This window comes from Triturus cristatus, chromosome 6, assembly GCF_964204655.1.
Source record: "Triturus cristatus chromosome 6, aTriCri1.1, whole genome shotgun sequence".
Classification (NCBI taxonomy): Eukaryota; Metazoa; Chordata; class Amphibia; order Caudata; family Salamandridae; genus Triturus; species Triturus cristatus.
Window position 1 is genome coordinate 615076104 of NC_140589.1, and position 25912 is coordinate 615102015.

The 25912-nt window shown below is 42.4% G+C and overlaps 1 protein-coding gene across 1 annotated transcript in view; it reads right to left on the reverse strand.

Annotated features, from left to right (window-relative positions):
- Positions 1 to 1084: 1084 nt before the first annotated feature.
- LOC146817640 (trypsin I-P1-like) overlaps positions 1085 to 25912 on the reverse strand; it is a 31287-nt gene continuing 6459 nt past the window's right edge. Inside the window, exons 2-5 of the mRNA XM_085611101.1 lie at positions 12148 to 12325; positions 8065 to 8324; positions 7474 to 7610; positions 1085 to 1684 (exon numbers count right to left, since the gene is read on the reverse strand). Coding sequence (XP_085467227.1) covers positions 1535 to 1684; positions 7474 to 7610; positions 8065 to 8324; positions 12148 to 12325 — 725 coding nt within the window. The 3' untranslated portion in view covers positions 1085 to 1534. The remainder of the gene's footprint in view (positions 1685 to 7473; positions 7611 to 8064; positions 8325 to 12147; positions 12326 to 25912) is intronic.

The window sequence follows — 25912 nt, forward strand, 5'->3', positions numbered from 1 at the left end:
GTACTGAAGCTATTAATATTTTTGGGCTTAGTGTGAAGTGTTCCCTTGTATGCGATTCTGTAGTTTTTAGCTTCTACTGTAAAGAATGTACACCTTTATCTGTCAAGAGAGACAGGACGTGGATGTCTCTCTCTCTCCTATGAATTGCCGAGAGGAAGTCTACTACCTGTGTGCGATAGAGCAGGTGCTGTCTTTGCACCCCGAACTTCCCTCACACTCCTTTCTCTAGACCTTGAGTGACCTCATGAATCTGCCACAGAGCCTCAGTATGACCCCCAGAACCTCAAGTCTACTTTTACAGAGCTCTGTCTTCGCAACCCCAAGCAGCTGTGGGTCCTCCAGCTTCTAGCCATGTGTGTGCGCGCGCTGTTCTGTCTTTCTGTCTCGGGTTTTGTGCCTTTCAGACGAAAGCGCCTTCTACTGACTTGGTCTCTTCCTGTGCAGTCCTGCAGGAGTTGTAGTGGTGCAATAGCGACTAAGGTACGTCGTGTTTCATTCACAGTATATTCCATGATCAGGGTCAGCTTCCGGGTTTAATTGATTGATGGCTGCCAAAAATCCAGATCTTACATCAACAAGGTGTATCGGCTCAGATGAACTACCTGTTCAAGCAAAGGTAATGCTCATTGGTGGTCGTAGGACATGATTTGTGACCTATGTTCCATCCTATGTTTCATGTATATTATCTAAATACTAATTAGCGTTTTTGTCTCTTTCCTTTGTTATGTGTTCCATCTATTTTTGAGTGCTCTGACTTCTGAAACAGAACCAGGAGCCTCCAAACATAGTCTGCATCCCGCTACATATAAATGGACTGTAACCAAATCTAACACACAGGGCCGGCCGCCCCCACACTCTAAGAGTTCAGCCCCCACACACAGGGCCTGCGTCCCCTAAAGTTATACCTGAGGCTCCACACACTTCATCTGCAGAGCCTTCATGCCAATCACAGAACTGTCAGACCCCCTTCTTCTTCCAGCACACAAACACAGACTGGCTACCACACACCCTTACCTAGCCTTCATCAGGGGTTACACTACTGGTACACCCTCAGAAACACACTTAACAAAAGCACAACAGCCCATTTAAATTCCATGCAATATTTAATCTAGATCAACTACTTAATTATAGCGATGAGCTTACATCTTCTGTACAGCATGTCCCACCATGTATGCTGTACATGGTTCACTGAGGTTCAAATGTGTGTTTTGACATTTCAGACAAAATGTTCAACGTAGGTCGTTCATGGTTCTCTTTTGCAATCGTGTAATAGAAGCAACAATGATGATATAAGTATGTGGGCTAAATATTTGTATCATATTGTAGATGTATATAGTGCATACTACCTCCGAGAAGACACTGAAGCACTTATGACATCAACAAGTGGGTACATCTCATTTCTGACAGGGCCTCCTGGGGTATTGCGTGTTGAATAATTCATGGATACCATGCTAGGATATAATGTATGCTTGGTTGTGCCTTTGCCTGTTTATGTCAATGGTCACTTCAATATTTCCTGTAGTCTTTCAATGCATTAGTTATAATAGATGACGTCATTGATCCAAGCATTGTAGTTGCAGACTTTGGTGTACAGAGGTGGGCGGCCATTTGAGGCGCATGCGTACCCCCAAGAGACAAGTCCCTGAAGCTGTCCGTTGCACACCAGGGGTCCTCCAGAGTCACCCTGCAACACAAACAGAAAAATGATACCTTATAAAACGACATGTTTCAACAAGTTTCTTAATATTTCAAAAATGCTGTGACTTGAGATAGCTAAATTCCCTGTTTATGGCATTTATTAACTAATGTAGACATCAGTCAAATCTGGTCGATATCACTACCAATGTATTCTCTAAAAACTATACATTTTAGCCAGATGCAGGCACTTTTGCTCCAACGGACCCGCATTTGTCTGGGTTGCCCAAAAGAAAAGCTGGAATGTATCATGTTAAAGGGCCTCATGCTTACAAGCTGAGTGTGAAGACAACATTTTCATATGCATAAGTATAGCATTATTGCGGAGGGCTGCATCATTCGCAGGTGTTGCAGGCACACCCCTCTGGTCTTGAAAGACGTCTTTTTAAGTGGATGCAGTAAGTGTGTATCTATTCTAGTATTTTCTAAGACTAGAATCGGCAAAGCACATCCCATATCCTGGCCTATACAAAAGAGTGCTTTATGGCGCACGTTGCCTGGCTCTCAGTTAAGCATTTTGGGGCAGATTTACAAGCCCCTTGCGCCACTTTTGCGTCACTTTTGCCATGTTAAAAATGACGCGAAAGTGGCGCAAGGGCCATGTAAATAAGCCCCTTTATGTGTCAAGCCTTCAAGGTAAAACATGTACCTGCAGAGATGGAACAGGTACCACCTGTCCAATGCAAAGCAGATGAAGGCATTCTTTTCATTCTTTCTCCTGCGCCAACGAGTGCCTCTGATGGCGAATCCATCCACTCGTGCACCCATTGCAAAAAAGGCCTCGTTGCGACTCAACCTCTTGTGCTGTATGGATTTTCAATGAGCTCCGTTTGGCTATGCTGCTTTCTTGAGCCCTCACTAGTCAGATAAAGCTCCCTTGCTCCTCACAGATCCATGTCTGCCTCCAAGACCCCTGCAGATGGTCACACAGAAGCTATCGCCACGGAAGAAGCTGTTATGGTTTGTGCTGGCTTCCCATGCACTCTTGCACTTTCAGTCAGTAAGCAGCGCCTGGACGCAGTCTGTTTTAGAGGAGCCGCCAGGCATGCTGGGATCGTGACGCAGGCTGCCTCTGCCTCTGCCTCTGGGCAGCCACTGAGGCTGGAGACAACCCGTTTCCCCGCGCTCTCAATGGGTGAAGTAGCTGCCTGAGAAGGTGCAGCAGCAGCATGTAGTATGAGTTAGGAAAGAGCGGGAAAACGTTTTTACCACACAAATACCAGCTATAAGCCTTGGTTATGTTTATCTTTACAGTGCCAAACAAAATCTGTGCACATGCCAGTCGAAGTCTGAACGGGTTTAGAAGCAAGAGGAATATTATCTGGGTATCACGAATTTTATTGGCCAGAGGGACCCCCGACAAAGCGTATGCAGTGAGCTTAGCAAGCAAGAGAACAAAGTACACATGTATAGTGTTTCACATATGGATTTTCAATGAGAATCACTTCGGAGTCTGAGACACAAAGGGAGTGCGCAGGTGCCAGGGCCTGACAACATGAAAAAGAAAGAAAGGCGACCTATAGTTTCTTCAAGAAAGTAAACGTTTTCGGCTGAACAAGCAAATAAACGTTTCTTATCCTCCGAGGCAAGATGTGAAAGAGAGGCTTGGAACAGAGATGGCCACTTGTTTCAGGCCTGGCTTAACGTGAGCAAGAAAACATGGCAGCAGCAGTTGTACCTATGCTAATGTCTCACCTTGACAACAGTATAAAACATTTTTGGGGTACCTGCTGTCCTTTTTACCTATACTCACTAGTCATTTAATCAGTGAGCTCAGATCAAATGAAAGCAAATGCTTTGCAGCGTGCAAGACTTCAAGATATGATTATGATTTCAAGATATGGGCAGCACAGAACATTCCCTTCCAGTGACACGCTCTGTATGTTTCTGTGCTTAGTAGGTTCTCTCCACATTTCTTTCAGGTTCTTTGGGACAATCTCTGTGGATACAAAGTTCATTATAATTGGTCTGATTGTCAAGGAAAGCCATAGAAGTGCCCTTGCAGGTCTAAGAACTGGCTGTATGTCAGAATATTGTCTAAAGAACTTTGTCTGACAAAGTCATTGCCCTGAATATCATTTACACATGTTTTGGTTCATTGGCCCCACTCTCCTTAAGCAACATGTGTTTATCGATGTTTCATTGAATGTAAGACAGCTGTCTTTATTAAGAATGAGGCAACCTACATGACTACACCATGAAATGGCGACAGACTTAGAAAGAGGTGGAAGCGATACATGGAAACAACGGAACAAGCATACAAAGTGCCCCACATTAAGTTTTGGTCACAGGTCTCACACTAAATTCTGACAAGCCTGCAGTTGGTTTTGATATTATCATCCCATTGCTTTGATGCAGTTTTACTGGTGCCACTGGCTGTATTTTCTGTGGGACAGCATTAGTCAACAGTGTGTTAGGGGTGTGTGTGCACGTATGTATGGTGCTGATTTGACTGCGTAACATCAGCTTGGCAGGATGATGTCTCTGACGTCACATTAGAATATTCGGAGAAGAGTGCCACTGAAAGATGCATATGAGGTGTAGGCCTTCAGCAATGCTCTCGGGTATTATTTTGAAGAGCCATTGAACCTGTAGAAGATCCCAGAGCAGTAATAGTTAAAATATGGCCTTCATCAGCTCTCTTCCCCTGTGCTGGCCCACAAACCGACTGCCTAGCACCACACACAACCTTTCCACCATGTTGCAAAGGTGTACCCAGTGCTTAATTTGAGCCAGTGATTTCCGTTGCTCAGCACCGACACTGAATCATCAACATCAGCGCTATTCATGAGACCCAGTTAAGGACACATTTATTTACGGGGATATTAAGTGATTTGTCCAGAATCTCAGGATGTTGAGCCGACGCTGAGACTTGAACTTGGTTCCCCAGCTCTGAAGTCGGCAGCTCTGGCCATTATGCCTCATCCTTTGCCCACTTTCATGGTTAGTAGTAGAAGAGAAATTGGCTGGTGCAAGTTGCCAACTGACAAGAGCCCTGGCACTTATTTTTTTTACAAATTAACCACTGGGTTTGCCCTTACAGTCTAGTACATGGTTTGAACTGGAAGCATGGGCTTCCAGTAGAAAATTCAATGCTTAGACAAATTTAGAAACATTCCACACATTGTACCTGTGCTGCACTGTGAAGCAGGCATACAATGGGTGGAATGTTTGGCGCAATTAAAACATTTCTCCCTGGTTGTACGCACAGGTGCTGAAAGTAGGGGCAATGTGGGTGCTGCTGCACCCCCACATTAACCATGCTGGAGTTTGGAAGGTGAATGAGAAATAAAAATGTCTTTGCATTTTGTTTTTATCTTGTCACATTTGCTGTGCGTTCAAAGACAGGGTCAAATGTCAGGTGGTCTTCTGACAAATTGCTGCTTTTTTTTTTTTTAACATGGAGGCTTTCTTTACCTGCAAAGTAAGAGAATTTTATAAAGTGAACAGATAAAGAACTATCTCACAAATTTGCTTGGGTACATTGACTGTGAAGGAAAGTTTGTTCCATTTAAAATAGATGTACAGGGATTCTGAAGTGGATGAAAACAAAGAATCAACATAAATCAAAACATTTTGCTTGGTGATGTGCAAATAGTAAATATTTGCTGGAAACCCATTCCAACACATTTTAGTTTATGCTCTATGGAGTGATATTAGTAACACTTCATGTCAGTGCAAATGTTGTGGCCAAATCATTGGCACGTTTGCTATCTGTAAATGACAGTGCTCTACCACACCATGTTTTACTAATATATTTGCGACAGCCTGCTCAGAAATGAATCCACCATTTATGCAATGAAAACATCAAATACAAAAAATGCACCACCAGCTACGTACCACAGCAGTTCCGCTATCCTGCTTAATGGGCATGACTCACTTACGATACTTGTTCTTTGGGTGATGCTTGGGTTTTCCTATGACTTTAATGATTATCATTGATGGCTGAGTCCCAACTCTAAATATTGTTCCAGCACCAGTGGTTGCACATGCTTCAAGGAGGCTTTATTTTGTTATCCAAATTTCGATTGGGCTGTGTGGCTAAAAAATGGGTGGGTGTTCTGATCTGCCCAAGATACACCCAAATAGTGCTTCCTTAGCCAAAATAATGCAAAGTACTATTTGCATCGAGAAAAGGTCACCTTTCTAGCACTAACTAACCTTTTCACCAAAAAGTAAATACCCTTGCAGGACTTTGTACTGTTTGCCTCACTTTGTGTGAAATTTTTCTGGTGCAAACACTTAGGGCCCGATGTAGGTGGCTAAATACCGGCCGGTAACCCCATAATTCTGTAAATTTCAGGGTTACCGACCGGTATTTAGCCATTCCTAATGTAGGTGATGATTCGGTATTTACCGAATCGGTATTTACCGAATCGGTAAATGCAATTTAGAAAGCCCATAAAAGAGTGCTTATGTGCTTTAAGAATTCGATAATTACCACCAACTTCAAGTTGGTGGTAATTAACGAATTCCTGTAAAAATTCAGTTTTGAATTTCTTTTTAAGTGCCATGTGGCACACATCCCTGCCCTTAGGGCATGTATGTGCGCCACATGTGCACACAGGCACATTTCAGGGCTGCAACAGGATGTCCTTTGGACACCCTGGCACCCTTGAAATACCTCCCGGTATTACCGATTCAGTAATACCGAATCGCTAATACAGAATGGCTTTACATTCATTCCTATGGGCCTCCAAGCCCATAGGAATGAATGGGTAGGTATTCCTTATTACCGAATCGGTATTACCGATTCGGTAATAAGGAATAATAAGGAATTGGTATTTCTTACCGATTCATTGCCTACATAGGAAATACCGATTTCTTAATACCGAATCGGTAAAATTCGGTATTAAGAATTTGGCATTTATGGATTATCTACATCTGGCCCTTAGTGCCTTATTTAAATCTTGGCTGATGGAATTCTGCGTCACAAACGTGATGAATATCCAGTCTGCCGTATTATGATCTCCATAGGATATAATGGGATTGTAATAGAGTATACAGGATATCTGTCACATTTGTGACTAAGTATTCCCCTCTGCCAAGATCTAAACCAGGACCTTAATAAATCTGCTCCTGGTTGGTCCGATGCTGAATAATTGCTTATTGTCTCTCCTGGAAGACCCCCTCTCCAGTTTGCACCACATGGGAGGTTCCCCATTTCTGCATGGCACCTACCAGCAACTCTGGTAGCACTAGGAGGATTTACTGGGTGAAAACCGGACTTGCTTTACTGCCCTTCATTGTCAATTACACTATAAGTATGAGGCCCACCCTGTCATTGGTTGTGGAGTGCTGACATCCTGGCCCCTAAGCTCTGGAACTCAATGACCACGGAACTGAGACTGCTGAAAGATGAACATAGTTTCAGGAAAAAACTTAAGACATGGCTGTTCCCATGATGTTTCTTTTCCTATCACCTCTGCCTCCTCTCTTCAGCGCTAAGAAGCCCTTGGGCAGCCATGCGCTTTACAAATCCCCCAAACATAAACGTACAGCACACTGCTGGAGAGCTGCAGGTAGCCAGGCTAATCTGCACCTTTCCAATGCCCATCTCTAGATAAAAAGTGTATGTGTCATAAACCGAGGGCGAACACTAGCCCACCTCACATGCCCAGTTTTTTCCTTTGAGAGTGTGGAATTGTGCAGCAGAATAAGGGAAATGTAAGGGTGGTGCCCACTCAAACTCTCTCATGCACAAACTGCCCCCACACTGTATTGTGGAGTTTAAAGTACTGCACTGCAGCCATGAACAGGGCCGTCTGTTATTCTTACGTGGCATGCGCTCTGTCCTCCCTGCATGAACCCGGAGCACATCATGTTGCTTGTGTATTCCGTTGGATAGGCGTGCTGGCACGCTGCAGTGGAGATGATTGGCTGGTTTAGGCACTGGAGGACATTTGCGTTCACCACTGGAAGGAGAGACACCATTATTTATCTAACACACATAGCAACACAGTGGTACTTAAGAACATAAGCAGTTAAGTGTTCATATAGAGAGGTGCTCGTGATTATTATTTGAATAAAAATAGCTTCTTGTCACCTAGTACTTCATATCACAATTTTTACTTTTTTAGGCACTTGAAATAATCTGAGATCGGTACCATTGAATAGTGCTTAGAAAGAACATACATGTGGTTTGCAGCACAATATTAAAATCTATTTAGTGTTAAAATTAGGAATTTTGTAATTTCATCTACTCTTCTCCCAGATATTGGATACTGAAGATCATACACAGATCAGATGGACAGCGGTGTACATAGAAAACATATTAAAAAGCAATGCCTATACTGCTGCAGAAAAACAAAACAAACATCATGCAATTGTTAATAATGACTCAAACCGAGAAGAATCTTCCAGTTTTACCTCCATTGGTTACAGTATTTCCCCATCCAGATACAGTGCACCAGGTGCCGGCGGCCGCACAGCTGGTCGGAAGAGGAATCGGTTGGACATACTGGTTGTACTGTGCCGGCTTAGCTAGTTTGATCAGCATGATGTCGTTATTGAAAGTTTGGGGATTGTAGTTCACGTGCTGGATTTGTTTAGCAGCAGCTATTCGTTGTTCCATGCCTTCGTACGCAGATAGCACATATTCACCCAGGTGGACTACCATGGTACCGGGTCTACCAAAGAAAAACAGATAAAAAATTTGAGAGGGGGAGACATTTAAAGTGTCAGAGAGACATAGACAAATAGAGACAGAGTGGGAGACTTGATGGAGAAAACACTTGGAAACAAAGCCCCACCCTAGTCGCCCTCCATCCCTCTATTCTTGCACAATAAGCAAGAGAGTGGCCAGAAAATTAAAGTACCCTCCACTTTGATCCATATCTCAAAGGCTATCGGTTGAGTGAAGCGAGTAAGCCCTACCCACTCTAGATGAAGTACCTTCATCCTACCTTCCATCCATTTATCTCTCCATTCTTTATGCTTTTCTTGCACCCATCTATCAATCTGTTCATGCTTATATCCACCATTCCATCATCCACCCTTTCATTATTACAGTCTTCCATCCATCTATTTACACTTCCAACCAATCATCCATCCATCCCACCCATCTATTCTTTTTCCTCTCTCCATCAACACACTCTTTTTTTTATTAATCCTCCAATCCATCCTTTCACACTTCCATCCAGGTATCCATTCATATATCCACCCATTCATTCAGCCTTTCATCATTCCTGCCACTTTCTTTCACCCGCCAGTGCAAATGTAGTTTTATCCTTCTATCCATCAAACCTGTCACACACGCATCCATCCTTTCATCCTTTTGACCCTTGCTTCTTGTCACAGTTTCTTCCTTATTTTCATATGTCCTTCTTTTCACTCTTCATTTCAGCCATCTCTCACTCTCTCTTTTTCTCATAATTTCTTTGCTCTGATTAACTTTGAACCCCAGACCTTTGTTATTGTTTTTGCTTACTTTTGCTTTTTAGGAGCTTTTTTCCGCAGAGCTAAAAATATGACAGGCTCATAAATCACTATAATTGTCAACTCCAGCCAGTTGAAGGCTGTTTAAGCATCTGGTGAAAGGGGCAAAGCCTCCATAGATGTAAGGACTGCCAGGGGACATGTGCTGGTGTTCTCACATGGTTCCCTGAAGACCAACCCAGGACAATAGCAACTTTTTAATTCCAGGGATTCCATCTCTGACAAGTGGGTTTCCTGCAGGAATGGTAAGTGTGATTTCTTGATGTCAAGATAATGAAGGACTCTTATCCTTATAATCTAGTGTAACATGAATATTGGACATTGTCACGTCTGTCCCAGGTACCAGATATCCTGATCGGAATCTACCTGTCTAACCAGTCTGTCTTCTACCACTTCCAGACATTTCTGTGTTAAATCCAGCTATTTGTGGAAGGTTGAAAAGTCAGCTCTGATAGACTTGATTTTAGTAACTCCTTCTGATATTATACAATCCAGTGATTTGAAGCTTATCAATGAGTCTCCTTTCATTATGGATTCCAATGCTATCTCTTACTTTTTGGGTGGGTGATATTAAGGGTGTGTTTGGAGGCTGTTAGTGCTTCTGCCTACCGTATTGCCGTGCTGTTCATGACAGACGTGCAGTATGGCCTTTCAATAAGTGTGTTTGTAGGTTTCAGCAGCAGGTGGTCTTAACCTGTATAGTTCAATAATATGAGAGCATCCACAGGAGACTATTATTACTAGTGTCCTTGTGTAGATGATTGAAGATACCACCATGGATAGTGTCGGTGCTACTGCAGTGCTCCTCAGGTAGCCAAGACAGCAGTGTCTCCGGTCAGTGTTGAAAGTGAAACAATTCTGTACTGCATTTGTGAAAAAATTTCTTTCATCGCAAGTTTGTTGATTAATTAGGTGGCAGAGTATCAAAGTGTGGCCAACTCACTCCTGCCTTAGTCTGGAGAAGCAATGCGACTATTACGTAATCGTCAATGGTCAGATCAAATGTTTGAAAAATCTCTCAATAAAATCTTTTTAAAACCTCTCACTTCTATTTATGCAAATATATTGGCAAGAGATGTTTACTTGAGTTTGCACCTAGTGGCACCTCTACAACTACCGTGTAGCCAGTCTTCTCTTGTACCTGATCTGGTGTTATACTCCTTATCACAAGGGCTGTTAGGGGACCAGAGAAAAGATTAACAACTCTTAGACATACAGCATCATCCTACTGGGGTTTCACAGGGACATGAATGACTTGGGGTTATGTGTTTTTTGTTGGTAGGGCAGAGACTTGTTGTCCCTGTAACATAGCCCAGAGAGCTGAATCCATGGGGGGCAGGCAGACTGGTCTGGGGCCCTAATTTTTTACTGTGCCACTGGAATCAAGCTATCCTGGCTGAAGAGGGGTGAAACCCCGAAACCGGTCCTAGGATGCTTGTTTCCGGTCCAGGGAGGACCTGGCTTGGCAGTTCGGGCTGTACTGTTCCCATGAGGCACAGGGTCAAGACTGATTTGCATATGGCCAAGTCTAAACTGGGGTGGCATGGTGAGCAAAAGAATGATGGATTTAACCCATATCTCTTGACTGGGGGTGAATGTTTTCATTTGTTCTGCATTCTGTCCATCAATTGTGTGTCTTTTGCCTGATTTTTCTGACAAGTTTAGTTTTCATTTCCCTGATCCACATTGCTCACGGGCAAACTGTTTTGGTCGTGGCACTGCTATAGGTTGTGTTCTTGCACTTTTCAATTAAATATTTGATATTTTATGCATGTGTCACTGTCCTAAACATCTTGTCATATTAGAACTTTTGCCTACCTCTCTTCCTTGGTGCATAATCATTGCTTTAATATCTTTGCCCTGCAGTCATGCCCAATGAGGGCCCCACTTGCTTCCAGTCCAGCTGCTCGGTAAAACATCTGTGCACGTAATCTGTCATTAGTACACTATGAGGCCAAATCCTAAAGGCTATTGCGGTCTTAAGTGCATTATTTGCAGCTGAAAATGCCTCTATTTAACAGAAATTCACAAAAGGATTCCTGGTAGGTGTAATGATTTTTTTATGTGAATTTCTCCGCCACAAGTGGGAAGAAATCTGCAGTAGTAAATGGATGACAAAAGACGGGAAGTTGGCAGAACAATGTGTGGTTAGTCTTGGTAATGTTCACTGCAGCCAGGGATTGGGGCAACTTTCCTTCCAGGTTGGGAAGGGGAACAGATCACCTCCAGACTTGGTGAGATGGTTTCAAAAAGGACTTTCTCTAAGAGGTAAAATGGTATCCCTGCAAAGAAAAAAAAAGGAAAAAGAAATGGGTAGGTCAACGCTATGTAGAGTTACCGACAGCAGGAACTGTAGCACCGGGGGAGATGTCACCTGACATTACCAGTAATACCAGTAGTGAGCATGGCAACATGTGCCTTGTGCAGCTGTCTAGTCTTACTAGTGGTAATTTACGTAAATAGCACAAAGTAATACATCTGCACCCGTAAGTAGCCATGCTTTTACTGGTTCATGATTACTAATATTTTGGCTAATATTGGCTCCTATATCAGCAGGCTCAATGTCACAAATGTTTAATACACCCGAGGCATGCCACCCAGGTTGGTAATCCATCTAAAATAGAAAACAGTCTGAAAATACCAGATGGTTGATTCCATTTTTCCATTGGTTATGGTTGGTGGACATCAAATTCTCAAGCTGTTGATGGATAGTTTGTAACAGACAATTACTAATGTGTGCGGCATGGTACACCTTGTGGTAAACTTCAGTTATCTACATATCATAAAATATCTCTCAACATGAATTTTGGAAAATCAAAGTAATATTAAAACAGTTAAACTGACTCAGGTACTGCTTTTGCTGACCACGTATGTGCTTTTATAAATGTTACATATTGAGAATACCATGAGCAGACAGTAAAAAGATCTGAGGGGAAAATTTGCTTGAGATAAATGGATCTCATGTCTTCTATTAAACACCTTTAGGCGCGATGTATGTCCATAAATGATACTCACAGCCCCATGCAATGTGCAGCCGATATGACCCACCACTGATTGAGCAGGGATCCTCCACAAAATTTGTCTCCATTGTTTGTCTTGTACGTCAGATAGGCCTGCCAGGGCACGCTGCCCTTAGCACAGTTCATGCCATTGACTACATCATTGATATCTTCTACCTTTGTCGGGTATGCACCTGTAAAACACAAATCAAGAGAAATGTGTAAGCACTTAGGGTAGGTGTTCTAAAAGGCCTTGATCATAATACTTTTCGAGCACCGAAATTCAATGAAGGTGAGAGAAAAGTTGGCATATGTGGGGGTAAATGCCCAATCTTGTAGAAAAAATGATGATTTGCCATCAGCAGACTGTCTGTCAGCCTCTTAATAGGCATTCAAATAGAAATGTACAATTTTCACAGATTTAGGTGGGCACACCTAGATATTTTTATGTGGCCCTAAAAGCAGCACCCTGTTGAAAATCTTAGGCATTGAGTTCAGGACTATTTTCTGGGCTAATCAACTTAGTAGCAATTGAAACAAATAGTTGCTATATATTCAACAGTGAGCACACACCACAGACCAATTAATGTGCATTAATCTTTTACATGTTTAGAGATTTCTATTTATAATCTAGGCTCACTGAAGCTGTGGGGCATATTTACAAGCCCCTATCGCCACAAGAACATCACTTTTTACGACGTTCCTGTGGCGATAGGGGTTGCGCTTGATTTACAAGGCAGTGTTAAGCCACTTAATGTGGCTTAACGCTGCCTTGTAAATAAGGTCCCCTTTCACGCTACGCTTACCGTGAAAGGGGAGGGCAATGGGTGTTGCTGTGGGCGTTCCACCACAACACCCAATGATTCTGACGCTGCCCCCTATTTACAAGGGAGGCATAAATAAGAGGGAGCACCAGAATTAAGACCCGGGAAATCCTGGTCTTACCCTGGTGCAACAAGAAGAAATTTTTCATTTCTCCTAGTTTTTGCTGTTTTCATGTGTGCTGTGTTGTGCAGCACACATGAAAACAGCAAGAGGCCAAGGATTGTTGAGGTACAGGAAGGTCCCCCTTCCTGCACATAAACAATCATTTTTTTAAAAAAAGCCGTTTTGCAACTTCTATCTGTGCTGCATCAAGCAGCACACATAGAAGATATAAAGCGGCATTTAAAGATTGTTTATGTGCAGGAAGGGGGACCTTCCTGCACATAAAAAAATCTTTCCCTGCACGCAGACACCCTTGCACAACGGTGCTAGGGTGCCTGCATTGGCTCTAGGCTGCTTAGTGTAGCGCCAGCACAGGGGTAAACGCAGGGCTGCACCATATTCTTATAAATGGTGCAGCCCTGCGTTTCTGAAGTGGCGGAGTGAGACGTTAAACCAGGAAGGCTAACGCCTCACTCCGCCATTTCCCTTGTTAATATGCCTCAGTCTACAACGCAGCCACACAATTCATTCCATCCTCTCTCTGGTTGTGCAGGCAGGTCTGATGGTTTAAGTGTCAATGTCTAAATTAGTACAGTGTTCAATGTGTAGTGTTGTCATCACCCAAGATGACTTAGAAAATGGCAACATAATTCTTTGATTGCCAAGTCTTTAATCAGAGTGGTGCTTCTATTTGATAGTGTACACTTGTATTAGTTGGTGTATTCATCTGGAGTTCAATCTGTCTGGTCGCCTGAATAGGTAAACAGTGATATATCATACAAACGGTTTTTTGTAATGCTTCTTACGAGTTACATCTTCACATTGAAAAATTCTGCAGATACATTTAAATAAAACCCTTTTGAATGAGCACCCAATGTTGAGCTCTGTGTTTGACTTTCTAGGTCCACAGGTCCACATAACAAAATATTCAGCTCAGCATTTTGTAATTTTACGGTCAAAGTGATGAGCAGTAGTTTAGAATGGGCAATAATATTTTCATATGCAAATGCTGTAGATAAAGTGAGGTCGAGAAAAGTGCTCTGCTGAAACCTGACAAACTTTGCAAATTACTGTCCAAATAGTATCTGCAACTCACAGAGAAGATCATTAGAAAGGCTGTTGCTAATCAGCTGAAGAAGGAGATCATGAGCAGCGACCTCCTTCAGTTGCGGCTCATTGCAGCCATTCAACTTCACTGTGATACATTTCAGTTCTCTGACAAGAGTGACTCTTACAGCCTCATCCTGCTCAGTCTCTCTGTGAAGCACTCTGACCTGCTTAATACCCTCAATGCAGAATGGAATTGATAGTTAGACCAGTCGTGGTTCACATTCTACAGGAACAGCAAACACCAATGAGGTAGCTGGGTGGCTGTCAGACCTGGGTATTGATGGAACACCATGAGGTCATCTACAATGCCACAACCAGGTAATTAAATGTGTTGAGGGATCAGTAACAGTTAGTCCAGGGAAAATGCTGGATGGATGGGATCTTCTTAAGGAATAAAGTAACTGACATTTTGTAACCCTGCACTCCTTCATGTTATTTATGAAGCAACATACTCAGATTGCCACACTGGCGTAGTCGGCAGGATAAAAGAAACTCTCAACAGCTATGGAGGACTTGGAAATTCGTGAGCCCACGTCTTGATCTCACCTAGAGTGAGACTGCCTTTCTTCAGGACTGATTTGGATGAGATCAGTACTTGTTGTGACTGATCATGGCAGCTTTCTTGGGTTTATGTTTTCCTTTCTCCGTCATCAAGTAAGGGACATAACTCTATTATCTTTATGTTAATTTTAAGGGCTAGACTTTGTTGTGCTTATGTGATTGTCACCCCGATGTGATTTTTCTATGCCCTCCGTTTCCCAAACTGTTGTTGTGGGCTCCCGGCAGCACAATATCGGTGGGGTTGCTGTTGGTTTTCATGCTCTGGCCTTCTCAAGGCCTTGGGGAGAGGGCTGAAAGTGGAATCCTCATGCGGGGGGCCCACATGCATGCCGGTTTCAGAGTGCGGCCGGATCTGCTCCACACGTGCACCGGTATCAGAGCGCGGCCAGCTCTACTAGCTGAGCCTTGTGCTGCTGGCAGAGCGTGGACCAACTGATCTCATTTGAGTTACTCACCGTCTCGTTGGTCAACTTCCTTCAGGGCAGGCTCTCCTCTCCTATCCTCCGTAAGTCTTCAAGGCACAGAGCTTCCTGTTGCATTGAGTGCGCATGCTGGGCACGTCCAGGAATGCACTGTGAGTTTGAGTGTCTTCCAGTGTTTCCTTGCAGTGATGCACACACTAGAACACTGACCTGCTTCTTGTTGTGGTGTTAATCTGCTGTTTCATTGCAACATGTCCTTGCTGTGACGCTAATGCAAGAACGTCAACCTGCTTTCTGTGGCAGCATCTCCCTGCGGTTTCCTTTGATGATACCCAAAGCTGATTGCCTTGCAGACTTTTGCGCATTTGTACATTGTTGGAGTGTGTTCCTGTTGTTTCTTATGCAGTGATACGCACACTGAAATTCAAATTTCTTCACCTTTGCAGTGATAAGCACACTGATAGACATATTCTAATAGTTTGAAGCATGTCCCTGCTGATTTCCGTGCAGTCATTCGCACACTTACTCATCTTCAAACATTATGCTGTGATATGCATATTTGTAGCCAGATGTTACAGACTTCTTCTGTCATTGTTTCATATTGTGGTAATGTTTGTATTTCATAAGATACACTGACTGTGTAAACTCTGTGAATTAAGTTGTATTTTTCCCCATTTGTTAAAGTGTACAACTTTTGGGAAGCAGATATTTGTTTATAATATTGTGTAGTTGACTAGTGGTATAGAAATGCAGAATATTCCCACACCTCCTTTCTTTCACACAAGTCCGGGGACGGCACCTTTGAAACGGTAAGAGTGGAAAAAGGTATTTTAGAGGTATGCAAAGATGTGTTGTGCGTCTTTGAGCGCAGAGAGGAAAACGTCCCTCGTTCTTCAGTGTTTATGCTCAGAGGGTCAGGAAATCTTTGACCATCTTCAAGGGATTTCTCAATCTGATTCTGGTGACTTGAATGAGTATGAGTTATGTATCAAGAAATTGGATAACCACTTTCTACAGAAGGTGAGCATGATCCTAGAACGCTATAATTTAGCAAGAAGGTTTCAAATGAAACAAGAATCAATAGAATGCTATGTCACTGAGTTAAGAAGGCTTGCTGCATCTTGCCAATTTCCAGGAATGGTAGATTAACACAAATGTGATCAATTCATGGGAGGATGTGGAATTGAAAGAGTGAGGGAGGAGCTGTGGTTAAAAGATGAGCCCATTCTTGAGGAAGTTCCATTGGTTTTGAAACATGTCGAGCATTCAATGGTGTGTGTCCAAATAGTTAAAAAGTAATAAGAGAAGTAACAAAGTGTGAGTGTTGTGAAGGGAAAGTTAAAAATCAATGTAAAGCATGAAGAGGGGGGATGTTACAGTTGTGACAAAACTGATCTTTTAGTCAATGATAAAATTATCCTCCATTGAAGGCTACTTGTGTGAAATGTAAAAGAAAAGGACACTTTGCTGTGGCATGCAGAATGAAAGAATTTAACCCTAAGGTCAAGCAAGTGTGTATAGACGATGATCAGGAGGGTAATTATATAGATTTTGAGTGTGGGCAAATTATTCTTCAAGTAAATACCAAAACCAAAGTTAGACCCAGTCCTGTGGATAAAATTTTGGTTGATGGTCAATCCACTAAAGTATAGTTTGATTCAGAGGCAAAAATCACTATAATCTCCAATAGATGTCATCATAATAAGTTATTGGATAAGGTCACTTTATTTAGACCTTATATCACACCCTGTGCTTATGGGAGGAGCCATAACGGTACATGTATATTTCATAGGCCTAATTTAATATAAACAATATTTGGTTTCAGGGAAATTATATGTGTCGAAGAAAAGGGATAGCATCATCAGTTGGATACATCAAGGTGACCTCAGAGTTTTGTTCAATCCTGTCAATGTCTCACCGATTTTCTGAAAGGATAGGGGAGAACTCTGCAGTGTTGAGACGATGTCTGATGGTAAGATGTTGGAACAACTCAAAAATGATTTTCTGAAGGTTTTCAGGAAAGAGCTAGGATGTTTAGGTAGTTATAAGCACATAATACTTTTAGTTTCTGGAGCGCAATCTGTATGTTGCAAAGTGAATAACGTTCCCATAATTATCAGAGAGGAGATGCATGAGGAAATCAACAAACTCAAAGAGAGTGGGATTATAGAAAAAGTTGAGGTAATTGAGTGTCTTGCACCTATCATGGAAGCTAGAAAGTCTAATGGAAGCTTGCGCTTATGTGTTGACTTAAGGCACCTAAACAGGAATGTAATTTTGTATAAGTATTCTCTTCCAAATATTACGGAATTGTTATTGCTTCTGAGTGGTGCTAAGGTTTTTAGTACCATAGACCTCACCTCAGCTTACCATCAGACGAAATTGAAGGAGTCCTCTAGAATTTACACTGCGTTCATAACACCCTTTGGAACATTAAGGTTTATAGGCCGCCATAGGGATTGGTTTCTGGAGCCTCAGTGTTTCAACGTGTGATGGAGAACGTTTTGAAAGGAGCTGAAGGGTTTTGCGTTTACCAAGATGATATCCTGGTTTTTGGCAGGGATACTGAGGAACATGATACTCGCTTGAGAGAGGTGTTGAGAAGATTAGCTGACTGCAATCTCACTATAAGACCGGAAAAATGTAAATTTGATACTAAAACTATCAATTATTTAGGGCATATGATCTTTGGGAGGGTGTTTCCCAAAGCAGAGTTGGGGAACACTACCCTGCACATGATCTTGCCTTCATGCTGTGAGGAGTTAATGATGTTTTTGGGGATGATAGAGTACTTTGGCAAATTTGTTAAGAATTTTTCTGAATTAAGTGGCAATATGAGCAGTCTTTTAAGGAAGTGGGTTGAGTTTACCTGGAATGATATCTGTGAGAAGGAATTCTTGGTGATAAATGAACGGCTTAGCACAGCTCCTAAATGAAAACATTTTGATCATAAAAAAATATCTAAGATGACAACGGATGACAGTCTTAAAGGACTGGGGATAGTGCTATAACAAAAGGGGAAGGATTTCATGAATACCATTATATTAATCTCACGTGGCCTAAAGCATCCTGTGTGTAGGTACTCAGTTATTGAGAGAGAGTCCCTTGCTGTGCACTGGGCAGTCAAGGAGTTGAAAACATTCTTGTTCGTCTTGGAGTTTGTAATTAGGACTGATCACTAGCCCCTTTGTGAGGTTTTCAACAAGAAAGGGATGGGTTTGGTGTCAGGAAGGATAACAAAGTGGGTAACTGCTTTACAGGAGTACAATTTTGAAATAGAATACTTACCGGGTGTAAAGAATACCATGGCTGACACACTTTCCAGATTGGTTCAGGAATCTAGTGATAACCAGTTGTGGATGATTTGTTGGATGAGGAAACTGAATTTGTATTTGCAGTGGATTGCAATATCATTTCGGAGGAAAGACGCCGTGAGGAGTTAGGAAATGATAAAGTACTTGATGAAGTGATAAATTCAGTGATAAAACAAGGGTCTGATGGTTGTCAAGCTTATTGGGGCATGAAGGATATTTTGAGGACTAGTAAAGAACTGCTGTTTAGAGGGACCAGACTGATACCACCATGCAGACTCAGAGTAAAGTTGACTAATCTAACACATTAGTTGCATCAAGGAATGTCAAAAAGTAAGAAGAGATTGTGATCTTCATATTGGTGGCTGGGAATGAAAAAACACGTTGCGAGAGCGGTGTGAGATTGATTACAGTGTGCACTTAGTGAAAAGTTTAAACAGACTAGGGTGCAACCTATGGTGGTCAGGGAATGTCCTAATGGACCGTGGGAGGGAATTGCAATCTACATTTTAGGTCTGATCCATGGGGAAGACAGCAAATGTATACAATAGTTGTAATAGACATGTTTTCATGATGGCCATAGATTTGTTTGAGAAGCACTATAGAAAGCAAGCATGTGATCAGATTGTTGAAGGAACGCATGGCGAGGGAAAGGTTTCCAGACACCTTATTTACAGACAATGGAGTCCAACTAACGTCCAAGGAAATTGAAGAATTTTTGAGTAACTGGGATTAAGCAGAAGTGTGCATTATATCACCGGAATGCAAATGGAATGGTTGAGGGGTTGAATAGGGTGCTTAAGGAAACAATCATGTTAGCAAAGTCAAACTCTTTAAATTGGAAAGAGTCAGTGAAGAGTAAGATTGAAATGTATAGAGACATGCCACATAGTACAACAGGAAAACACCCTTTTGAACTGGTTTGGTGAAGGCTTCTCAACAACTCTGTAGAACCTGTCTGGGTTAACAATTATGAGTCTGAGTTGGGGAAGGGAAAAGTGATGAAGTTTGGCTTCAGAGAGAGGAGGAAAATGTGATACTCGGAAAGAAAGGGATTGACATGTGGAAAGCTGTGAAGAAAATTGAGGTGCAAGTAGGTGATTTGGTCATGATCAAACAATCAGATATAGGGAGTCTTGGTTCTAAGTTTACAAAGCCTATTCAAGTCATCAAGATGTTCAAATGCTGTCAAAACTAAGGACCATCGCATATGAAACCTCAACACAGTTGCCTTGTACAAAGGAACTTTATACAATAACAAAATGGAAAGTGGGGCCGGATATGATGGGGTAGTGGTGATAAGAAAATCTGGTAGATCTGTGGAAAAAAACAGGGAATTTGAAAGACTATGTGTGACCTTTTTAGAGTGCCAGTAAGGGTTAGTTAAACCATCACTATTATACTTTGTGTACTTTTACAAGTGTTCTTCTTAGTTTTAAGTTGTGTGTAAATTTAAAAAAGAGAACTATGATCTGTTTGATGTATTAAGGAAAGGGGTGTGTGGTAGCTGGGTAGCTTGATGGCTGTCAGACCTGGGTATTGATGGAACACCATGATGTCACCGAGCACATCAGGACCAGGTGATGGAATGTGTAGAGGAATCAGTGACAGTTACTCCAGGGAAGCTGGTGAATGGGTGGATGGGATCTTCTTTACGAATAAAGTAACTGACTTTTGGTAACCCTGTACTCCTTCGTGTTATTTATAGAGCAACACCAACTCTTTGATGAGCTTCCCCAAAGCTGAGTCTTCTCTGTATCCTGTGGCATCCACCACGGCCACATTAGCTCACCTGGAATCTTTACCCTGTACATGGAGGCATTTAGGAGTCCTATGCACCAATAAAGACACCAAAACCCATGAGGGTATTGAATATCCTAAGCTCCACATGTAGGTAGCCGCAAGGTGTAACATTCCATGCCTGAAAGACTTCCAAACCACGTTCAAGCACGGATAGCAAAAGCCTACCTGAAGCTTAACTCAACAAATACAAAATGTGTACTCATTAGCTGTGTCAGGGAGTAGCAACCACTGCAAAGCTGTCTCTAAGCATTGATTCTTGAGTTGTCTAGCCCAGTGTCACTGATGCTGCAGCACCACTATAAAACTTTAAAGAGTTTAGAGGGACAATGAACACTAAAAGGGTCCTTCGATGTAATCTTCTGTCAGCATTTGTTGTGTTTTCAAAGACAAACTGTCACATATGCACTGCCGTTAGTGAGATATTGTCGTTGGCCACTACCCCACTCTAAAAAATTTTGATCACCACTGTCTGGGTGATACTATCAACACCAAATTCAGCTTCAGGACTCACATCATCCAAAAGCCAAAGTCTTCTTGGGACCAACTGTATCTGCTTCACAAAGTGACGGCCTTTCTACCTGAACAAATGATAACAGCTCCTCAAACACTGGTCCTGCCTCATATCACTGGAGGCCCCGTCAGTCCTGCTGATTGGTGTCCCTGAAACAAACATGACCTCCTTGAAGACTGTTGTCCATTCTACGACCTACTTAATCAGATGTCTCTGGAGGTACGGCTGAATCATCTGCAGCCTTCGAGAACTCCCTTGAATCCCTCTACCCTGCAACACCTTCAACACATCCTGCATAGTCTACAAGGTGATCAACTCAAGAACTCCACATATCTCCCAATCCAGTTCAAGATGTCCAGTGGCTGTGGCAACACCAGCTGCACCCACACCACTGAAAGAAGAGCACCCCACATATCTCCCAATCCAGATTAAGATGTCCAGTGTCTGTGGCAACACTTGCTGCACCCACACCACTGAAAGAAGAGCACCCCACATATCTCCCAATCCAGATGAAGAGGTCCAGTGGCTGTGGCAACACCTGCTGCACCCACACCACTGAAAAAAGAGCACCCCACATATCTCCCAATCCAGATTAAGATGTCCAGTGGCTGTGGCAACACTTGCTGCACCCACACCACTGAAATAAGAGCACCCCACATATTTCCCAATCCAGATGAAGAGGTCCAGTGGCTGTGGCAACACCTGCTGCACCCACACCACTGAAAGAAGAGCACAAGGGAGCATGGCGAAGAAAATAAAGGACAGGTGGCATGCAGAGTCACCAGCACAAGGGGCCTGTAATTCACAAAGCTTTGTTTGGCGATGGACTGTGTCTTACTCTTGAATATTTAGTAGTAGATCACACTACAGCCAGGCATATAACACATCTAACACCTTGTGAATCAGGCCAAATAAGCAAAAAAATAGAGGAGGCGAACAGTCGGTATATGGACTCAGGGAGAGGTGCAAAGTATTGCAGTCAATCTATGTGCATATAAATATTGTGTGCTAAAGCAAAACACGAGGGGCACACTTGGATAACATCTGTACAGGCACAGCTGTGCCTGTCTGTTACATACAGTGCAGCTGGAAATTCGTTCATATTGAAAATCCCATAATGTCCACCACTGATCCAATGCCAGGTAATGCACTTGAAAAGGTCTGTGGCAGAAACCAGAATAACATCCAAACTGGTAATATTTTATTGCCAAGGTTCTGTCAGTGTACCAGAAAACAGAATACCATTGAAACTGGTAATCATTTATTCTAAGTTGCTGTCAGTGTGCCAGAAAACAGGACAACATCGGAACTGGTAATATTTTATGCCAAGGTGCTGTCAGTGTGCCAGAAAACAGAATAACATCAGAACTGGTAATATTTTAAACCAAGGTGCTGTCAGTGTGCCAGAAAATAGAATAACATAAGAACTGGTAATATTTTGTGCCAAGGTGCTGTCAGTGTGCCAGAAAATAGAATAACATCTGAAGTTGTAAAGTTTTGTGCAAGGTGCTGTCAGTGTGCCAGAAAACAGAATAACATCAGAACTGGTAATATTTTAAACCAAGGTGCTGTCAGTGTGCCAGAAAATAGAATAACATCAGAACTGGTAATATTTTGTGCCAAGGTGCTGTCAGTGTGCCAGAAAATAGAATAACATCTGAAGTTGTAAAGTTTTGTGCAAGGTGCTGTCAGTGTGCCAGAAAACAGAATAACATCAGCACTGGTAATATTTTAAACCAAGGTGCTGTCAGTGTGCCAGAAAACAGAATACTATCGGAAGTGGTAATATTTTATGCCGAGGTGCTGTCAGTGTGCCTGAAAACAGAATACCATCGGAAGTGGTAATATTTTATGCCGAGGTGCTGTCAGTGTGCCAGAAAACAGAATACTATCGGAAGTAGTAATATTTTATGCCGATGTGCCATCAGTGTGCCAGAAAACAGAATACCATCGGAAGTGGTAATATTTTATGCCGAGGTGCTGTCAGTGTGCCAGAAAACAGAATACCATCGAAAGTGGTAATATTTTATGCTGAGGTGCTGTCAGTGTGCCAGAAAACAGAATACTATCGGAAGTAGTAATATTTTATGCAGAGGTGCTGTCAGTGTGCCAGAAAACAGAATACCATCCGAAGTGGTAATATTTTATGCCAAGGTGCTGTCAGTGTGCCTGCAAACAGAATACCATCGGAAGTGGTCATATTTTATGCCGCGGTGCTGTCAGTGTGCCTGCAAACAGAATACCATCGGAAGTGGTAATATTTTATGCCGATGTGCCATCAGTGTGCCAGAAAACAGAATACTATCGGAAGTAGTAATATTTTATGCTGAGGTGCTGTCAGTGTGCCAGAAAACAGAATACCATCGGAAGTGGTCATATTTTATGCCGCGGTGCTGTCAGTGTGCCTGCAAACAGAATACCATCGGAAGTGGTAATATTTTATGCCGAGGTGCTATCAGTGTGCCTGAAAACAGAATACCATCGAAAGTGGTAATATTTTATGCCGAGGTGCTGTCAGTGTGCCAGAAAACAGAATACCATCGAAAGTGGTAATATTTTATGCCGAGGTGCTGTCAGTGTGCCAGAAAACAGAATACCATCGGAAGTGGTCATATTTTATGCCGAGGTGCTGTCAGTGTGCCAGAAAACAGAATACCATCGGAAGTGGTAATATTTTATGCCGAGGTGCTGTTAGTGTGCCAAACAACATAATACCATCGGAAGTGGTAATATTTTATGCCGAGTTGCTGTCAGTGTGCCAGAAAACAGAATACCATCGGAAGTAGTAATATTTTATGCTGAGGTGCTGTCAGTGTGCCTGAAAACAGAATTCCATCGGAAGTGGTAATATTTTTTGCCGAGGTGCTGTCAGTGTGCCTGAAAACAGAATACCATTGGAAGTGGTCATATTTTATGCCGAGGTGCTGTCAGTGTGCCTGAAAACAGAATTCCATCGGAAGTGGTAATATTTTTTGCCGAGGTGCTGTCAGTGTGCCTGAAAACAGAATACCATCGAAAGTGGTAATATTTTATGCCGAGGTGCTGTCAGTGTGCCAGAAAACAGAATACCATCGGAAGTGGTCATATTTTATGCCGAGGTGCTGTCAGTGTGCCTGAAAACAGAATTCCATCGGAAGTGGTAATATTTTATGCCGAGGGGCAGTCAGTGTGCCCGAAAACAGAATACCATCGAAAGTGGTAATATTTTATGCCGAGGCGCTGTCAGTGTGCCAGAAAACAGAATACCATCGGAAGTGGTAATATTTTATGCCGAGGTGCTGTCAGTGTGCCTGAAAACAGAATTCCATCGGAAGTGGTAATATTTTATGCCGAGGGGCAGTCAGTGTGCCCGAAAACAGAATACCATCGGAAGTGGTACTATTTTATGCCGAGGTGCTGCCAGTGATACACAAACCATCCAGCATGTGATGCAATGTTTTTTCAGCAGTGGAGACACAAGAGCAGTTTAGGAGAAACAGTCTGTTTGGCACTAATGTCTTGGGGTGAATTGAGAGTCGAGGAGACGTGTGGGTTAAAGGGGGGGGCGGCATAGACTGGAAAGGGAAGGTAGGCAGTCTATGTAATGAAAGAACAGACAGTGTAATTCGCCGCATTGTGCTGTATTCAGCCAGTGGTTTAACCTAAAATGATTTGTTTTTCTCTCGACTTCACATCACCGCGTTGAAGTTATCTTAAAAAGACTAAACACCTAAAAAAATAAGTAAATGTCTAATTAGGTTTGGTGTGTTCAGTTAGTTTATGTTAACCCGGTGAACTTTACATTTTACTGAGGGATTACACCTTCCCAGCACCCTGAGGCGATCCCAGAGCAGCATTAGGCGCTTTAGAAGCTGTAAAATCAGCATCACATTGCTTCACTAATGCCCAAAAACAGGCTCTGCAGCTAGAATTAATCTGAGACGGGCCAATGGAACTTCTGGCAGCACAGAATGGCTAAACTCTCCTGTTGATGGCTCTAAATAAATAAACGAAAATAATCAGCAGTCAATAATTAATGTGGAAGAAAAGGCGTCGAATGCGTTACGCAATCAGAGATCGATTAAATGATCTGTTTCAATTGGTGTATGCTTTTAATTCTGTAATCACAAGGAGCAGTCCTTTGAAGGGCTGGCTCGACTTCAAACTCACGCAAAGAAGGCAGACGCAGCGATCACTGGCATTGCTCCCAGACAGTGCACCAAATGGAGGCCCCGGATGTGCCCTCTCAACTTCCCTCCAGATGCTCCTCTGTGGGGCGGCAACTGGCAAACTTTGCACCTCTACCTGATGGCAGCCGCTATTGCTCTTGCCAAACCACGAGGCTTTTAAACTCCGCCAGCATTGGCAAAGCCGATAATGGCCTTTGGCCATGTTAAAAGTGTATGTCCTTCACAAGGGTCTTCGCTATGATGGACGTTACAACGCAAACCTTTACAGAGCATGGAAGTACAACACGGGGCCCTTTGAAAGCGTTTTACAAAAAAGGCCTTGACAGGTCTTGACAAGGCAGGTAAGTATTTTTTTAAATGACAATTTGTCACATAAAAAAGGAGGGTTTAAGGGTTAACGGATGGGGCATTAAGGGTTCAGGAGTGAGTAGAAGCAAAGGGGGCAAGGAGTTTTTAGGGTTCAGGGGCTGGTAGAGGTAAAGGGAGCTAAGGAATCTTGATGATAGAGGTAAAGGGAGGTAAAGGCTCCTTTTGGTTCAGGCATTGGTAGAGATAGAGTGACGTAAGATATCTATCTATCTATCTATCTATCTATCTATCTATCTATCTATCTATCTATCTATCTATCTATCTATCTATCTATCTATCTATCTATCTATCTATCTATCTATCTATCTATCTATCTATCTATCTATCTATCTATCTATCTATCTATCTATCTATCTATCTATCTATCTATCTATCTATCTATCTATCTATCTATCTATCTATCTATCTAGCCATCTATCTACCTATCTTTCTATTTATATGTCGGTCTCGGTCTGTCTGTCTATCTGTCTGGCTGGCTGTCTGTTTGTGAATATATATGTATATATTTTATATATATGTATATATTACCTACTGGCAGTCGCTAGTAGGTAGATATAGTTAGGACCTATTTTCCATAGGAAATCCGCAACATTCTATT